Genomic DNA, 5,898 nt, shown 5'->3' with positions numbered 1-5,898 from the left:
GGTTTAGCACATATTTGACTTATTTATTTGATAAAGACAATCTGAGTGGCAGAATCTAAATTGATGAGAATGAAGATGATGAATGTAGACGAGCACGAACGATGCATATGTTTTGGGTTACCTCTTTCTCAACAGTTTGGACGAAATGATGAGTTTGACAAAAACTTTGACCACAGTCGACATCGGATTTCATGTCAACTTTTTCACGTCCTTTTATGAGAAAGGAAAGTTTAACGAAATTTCACTTTCTTGGGCATGCTGTCCTCGTATTCGTTGACATAAGTGTAAGCGTCAACGTCTATTTGTTGGCTGAGGAGGTCAACGCAATGCTGTTTTATCTATCTTCGTATGTCATTTGTCTCCTTAATTGCATTATGTTCTTTTTATGGAATGAGACTATCTTAGTTTTTGCCCAGACATTGTTGGGGTCTTTCGTAAACACAGAACAGGGCATTTGTTTTTTGATATATTTTCCATTTAAGATAACCCTTTAAAATACATATAATTTTGGTAAGTTCATTGATATTTTAAGTATGCCCCTGCATTTTCAATGCGTATTTTGGACTTGTGTCTGATTGACAAAAAAAAAGATGCTATCGTAAACGACATAAGATGAGGAAATTGCTCTACTGCAAAGATATAATCAAGAGTAAAGAATGGTGTCATAAGAGATATCCAATTAACGACCTACGTCTTCATTGCCAATCAGCTGTTAGAAAAAATGTGCTCCCCCACTCTCCTGAGCAAATCTCGATTTCTGACATATAGACAGTATGCGCTTGGCTAAGAAGCTCACAACATTGCCATCCGGAAGTATAACGGACCAACACACAGAACTCTGTGTAACCATGAACTTTTATAGTCTGGATAATACTGTTAAGTGAGAATTACTCATAAACGTGGATGGCAAAAACAATAACAAAGACCGGAGTGACGTCAACTTCGAACTATCTATAGGTCAGGATTTGTTCTTCTTTTCCTTCCAATATACTGACTGACTTAGTCACACCGAGAATCTGCATTATCGATGTGCATATCCAAGAGATAAAATATTTTCAAAGGCCTCCATATTCTACAGGAGATGATAGCCCCAGACAAGTTGCTCCCCAAGCGATGAGAATCAAAGGGATGGTGCGTAAATACGGGTGTCAAAATTAAACGGACGGGGGAATTTTAAAATGTTAATACCCTGCTTATTATGTATGTTACCACCAGGCACACCGGAGTTTCGATTATCTGAAAAGTTTTTCAAGTTTCAAGATTTTTTTTTACTTGACTCCTTTACTTCCACCAGATCTTAGTTTCATCATCATCATCATCATCATCATCATCATCATCATCATCATCATCATCATCATCATCATCATCATCATCACCTCATCGTTGTCGTCATCATCATCATCTCTTTCTTCAACATCGTCAGGTTCACCTTTTCAACTTGGATAGCTTTTAATTAGTTGTGCTTCTTCTATTATTATTATTATTATTATTATTATTATTATTATTATTATTATTATTATTATTATTATTATTATTATTATTATTATTATTATTATTATTATTATTATATTATTATTATTATTATTATTATTATTATTATTATTATTATTATTATTATTATTATTATTATTATTAATGTTATTATCATTATTATTTTCGTTGTTTGCCTTGCTTTATTATTGATTTTACTTATTTGATTTGTTGATGAAAATATATTCTTGTATGAGTTACATTGGCAATTGCCTAAAATAAACGTTTTTGAATCCTTTTGAATCCTTTGAATCTATTGATTGCTGGTGACGATGTCTTTCTACAATATACTTAGAGAGCTATATTATACACCAATAAAAAGAGACATTATATGATAATTTAGAGGGAAAAGAAAAAAAAAAGTTAAATAAGCAATAGCTTTAGCATTTGTAATTTCAGCAGAGGAAGCAGTAGTAAAACATACATAGCCTTAACGTGGACTAAAGAGGTTCTTGTTTCATTTAATATCCACTTAACTACATTATACAACCATATTCCCGTGCAATTGCAATTAACCCGTGAAATCTGGGCTATAAAACACAAACAAACTTTTCTTTCTATTATGAATGAAAAAAATGTCCACTTTCAAAATATCACCCTACGTAAAAGTATCTACGACCTGGGCTGAGAAAATAATTTTGTTACATATTTAGAGTCCATCTTTTTACGACACCAAAAATGACTTAAGCACAACATTGCATGGTCTTTGAACTAGACTACTTTGAACACACTCGATATTAAATTTGGAATCAACTGGCAAAGCAAAGATGGGTGATAACGATGCTAGTGAAGAACCAAGTAAGTAAACAAGATAACTTTTCACGTTTTTTACGACTTTCATTTTTGTTTAAAGGTGAGAGGTCCGCCAAACGTCTCAAATGTGACTATCGGGAGGCCTTCCGAAAGCTCCTACATCCCCAGTAGTCTTGTTCTAGTAGGGGGTTTGGGAGGGGGGAAACTTTTTTCTAATGATAATGGTCCAGTAGGGGGTTTGGGAGGGGGGAGACTTTTTTTTTAATAAAAAAAAGTTTCCCCCTCCCAAACCCCCTACAAGAACATTATAAAAAACAAGAATACTGGTGATGTAGGAGCTTTCGGAAGGCCTCCCGCCAAATGTCTCAAATGTGACTAGATAGTAGTGTAAATTTAGCATCATGATTTGCTTCTGTCGCCTCTCGGTGTTTTTTAGTAGGAAAAAGACTGAAGTGTCACTTCGTCACATTGGTCATTGGTCATTAGTCACCCTATTAGTAATAGACAACGATTGCCATGGATGAGGAGACCTTCCTTAAGCTCCTCGTGCTAGCATTTCTTTCAATTTGTATTTTACCGTGGATCTTTTGTCATGAGTTCATTTATTCAATTTGTCAATATATAGTAGCGTTTTATAAACTCTAGAACAAACCTTGATAGAGTAGTGAAAGTTTAAACTTTCTTAATACGACCATTTAAAAAACATGTGAATTATTAGATCTTAGGTGGGTTTTTTTTCTATTAGGATTAGCTCGAGATCGGAGGATTTTTTTTCTATTAGGGTTAGTTATAAGTCTTAGCAAAGGCGCTAGGCTGTTTGTTTTTCCTATTAGGGGGAGGAGACCTTCCGAAATCTTCTAGCGCTAGCATTTCTTTCAATTTTCATTTTCACCGTGAATCTTTTGTCAGGCGTTTATTTATTCAATTTGTCATCATAATATAGAAGCATTTTAAAAACTCTAGAACAAACCTTGATAGATTTGTGAAAGTTTAAAATTTCCTAATTTGATTCTCGGCCGTCATTTTGCTGTATTGAAAGTTAGTGCAACGCAGTCCTGGGGTTTTTTTCTATTAGGGTTAGCTCGAGATCGGAGGATTTGTTTTCTATCAGGGTTATTCATAAGTCTCAGCAAAGGTGCTAGGGTGTTTGTTTTTCATATTAGGTTAGAGTTAGTTAAAGGTACCTACTAGGTTTAATTTTTCCTTAGGCTTAGTTGAGGGAATATTTGAGTTGTTTCTCTTAGTACTAGGAGCTTTCGGAAGGCATCCTCATGGATGGATTAAGACTGACGTGAACTTATTTGCAGGTCTGATAACCCAAACTGTTATGGTCTCATTGTGTTAATAGAAATACGCCTCAAACTCACGCTAAAGATTCTCCATTCCAACAATGTTAAACGAGCCCATAAGTCCGTCCGATTAGAGGACCTGTGAATATTTCACGTTGATTAAGTCCATAAAAAAAATTAAATCCTACCTTTAAAAACATTACATCTATAAATACATCTGCTTTCTCATTGATGAATGTCAAGTGACATTTTAAATGATGATGATGATGATGATGATGATGATGATGATGATGATGATGATGATGATGATGATAATGATAATAATAATAATAATAATAATAATAATAATAATAATAATTATAATAATAATAATAATAATAAAAATATAATAATAATAATAATAATAATAATAATAATAATAATAATAATAATAATAATAATAATAATAATAACAATAATAGTAATAATAGTAATATAATATAATAATATTAATAATAATAATAATAATAATAATAATAATAATAATAATAAAAATAATAATGATGATGATGATGAGGATGATGATGATGATGGTGATGATAATAATGAATAATAATAATAATAATAATAATAATAATAATAATAATAATAATAATAATAATAATAATAATAATAATTATAATAATAATAATAATAATAATATAATAATAATAATAATAATAATAATAATAATAATAATATAATATAATAATAATAATTAATAATAATAATTATAATAATAATAATAATAATAATAATAATAATAATAATAAACTAACAATCACAATAGTAATAGTATAGTAAAAATAATAATATTTATCTTTTCTTGCAGAAAAAGAGAAAAAGAAACATAAATCAAAGAAAAACAAAGATTCGGATACAAAAGAGGTAAAAAAAATGTGCTGTGCTTATAAACATTATTATAAATAATCTTTTGGTTTTTATCTGTCATCGTTAGCTGATTCCGGATTCGAAATAAATCCCCAATAAACACACTGAACAAGCATTAACCTTTTCCACACTTTTTCCCACACGATAACTTACTCAACCCTATCACCGACTATATCCGTAGTTTACCCAGGTTAATTTTACCCATGCCTATTTAAATTTATTACATTTTTCTGAGACAAATTATAGGCGTAGTATCAAAGAGAGATGTTATCTTCCCTCAATCTATTGTTTGTAAACAACCAGCTATATTTGTCCGAGAGGTTTTGATGGTGAGTCATAAATCCCGCGTTTTGATTGGTCAAAAATCTACTGATTTATTTCCAAAAAAGCAGATCTAACACTTTACATTCAGATTATCTTAATATCTAATTCTACTTGCAAACATTTAGTTTATTCTGACATAATACCAGCTTGAAAGATTAGATGACATTATTATATTTATGATATTCTAATTACCCATTTCACTTTTCTTTTCTTCCTTTTAGGGTGAGGAAGAAACAGAGAGTAAGTAATTACCAGTAACCTTCTTTCATACTATTGACTATTCCATATCATTCACTAATTCCGAGTTAGGAAGCTACTATTAGTTTGCGCAAAATGCATTTTCAGTGTAAATGATACAATTATCTCAGTGCAAATGTCACTATGTATTTTCAGTGCATATGATACAAAGTTTTTCAGTGCAACTGATACAATATTTTTTCAGTGCTAATGATACGTTATTTTTTCAGTGCAATGATGTAATGTATTTTCAATGCAAATAATACAAAGCATTTTCAGGGCAAGTGATAATTTGAATTTTTAGATGTCAATATACATTAATGCAGTTTTCATGACAAGTTATACATTGTATAACTAAATATCAGCATAAAATTGCGCATTTTTTTCTTTTGTTTTTGTTTTTTTTTCCTAAACGTGTGTTTGCACTTTCAACGAAATTTGAAATTTAGAAAATATTATATGAATGAAAGTGAAAGTAGACTAGTAGAAACATATGTCATAAGTACCATTATATACGGTTGTGAAACGTGGATAGACACTAGGTATACGAACGAGGAAGTGTTGGAGAAGGTGGGAAAAGGGAGAATATTGATCGATACCATCAGAAAGAGGCAGTTACGGTTTCTGGGAATGTGTGGAGAAGAGACGGAATAGAAAAGTTGGTAACATCTGGGATGATCGAAGGAAAGAGAGTCAGAGGAAGACAAAGAATGACCTATTTAAATAACCTAAGAATGGCCAAATGTGACTTAAAAAGCAACACAGATTTTATGCGCACCGCAGAGGATCGTGATTCATGGAGACAGCTGACCGGCAACGTGCTCAAGAGCACAAGCCACAATGGATGGATATACAC

The 5,898-nt window shown here is 31.4% G+C and overlaps 1 protein-coding gene across 4 annotated transcripts in view; it reads left to right on the top strand.

Annotated features, from left to right (window-relative positions):
* The first annotated feature begins 2,261 nt into the window (after positions 1-2,261).
* The window catches only part of LOC144966412 (uncharacterized), a 57,362-nt gene continuing 53,725 nt past the window's right edge, over positions 2,262-5,898 (top strand). For 2 of the 4 annotated variants that reach the window (XM_078902834.1, XM_078902832.1), the window contains exons 1-3: positions 2,262-2,328; positions 4,423-4,478; positions 5,027-5,045. In XM_078902834.1, coding sequence (XP_078758960.1) covers positions 2,311-2,328; positions 4,423-4,478; positions 5,027-5,045 — 93 coding nt within the window. In that variant the 5' untranslated portion in view covers positions 2,262-2,310. The remainder of the gene's footprint in view (positions 2,329-4,422; positions 4,479-5,026; positions 5,046-5,898) is intronic. The other 2 variants (XM_078902831.1, XM_078902830.1) reach the window with 1 other exon arrangement.

This window comes from Berghia stephanieae, chromosome 2 (assembly GCF_034508935.2).
Source record: "Berghia stephanieae isolate SIO BIC M18660-M18661 chromosome 2, UCSD_Bste_1.3, whole genome shotgun sequence".
NCBI classification, from domain to species: Eukaryota; Metazoa; Mollusca; class Gastropoda; order Nudibranchia; family Aeolidiidae; genus Berghia; species Berghia stephanieae.
The sequence above is the reverse complement of the archived record's forward strand: the minus strand, read 5'-3'. Positions and strand labels throughout refer to the sequence as shown.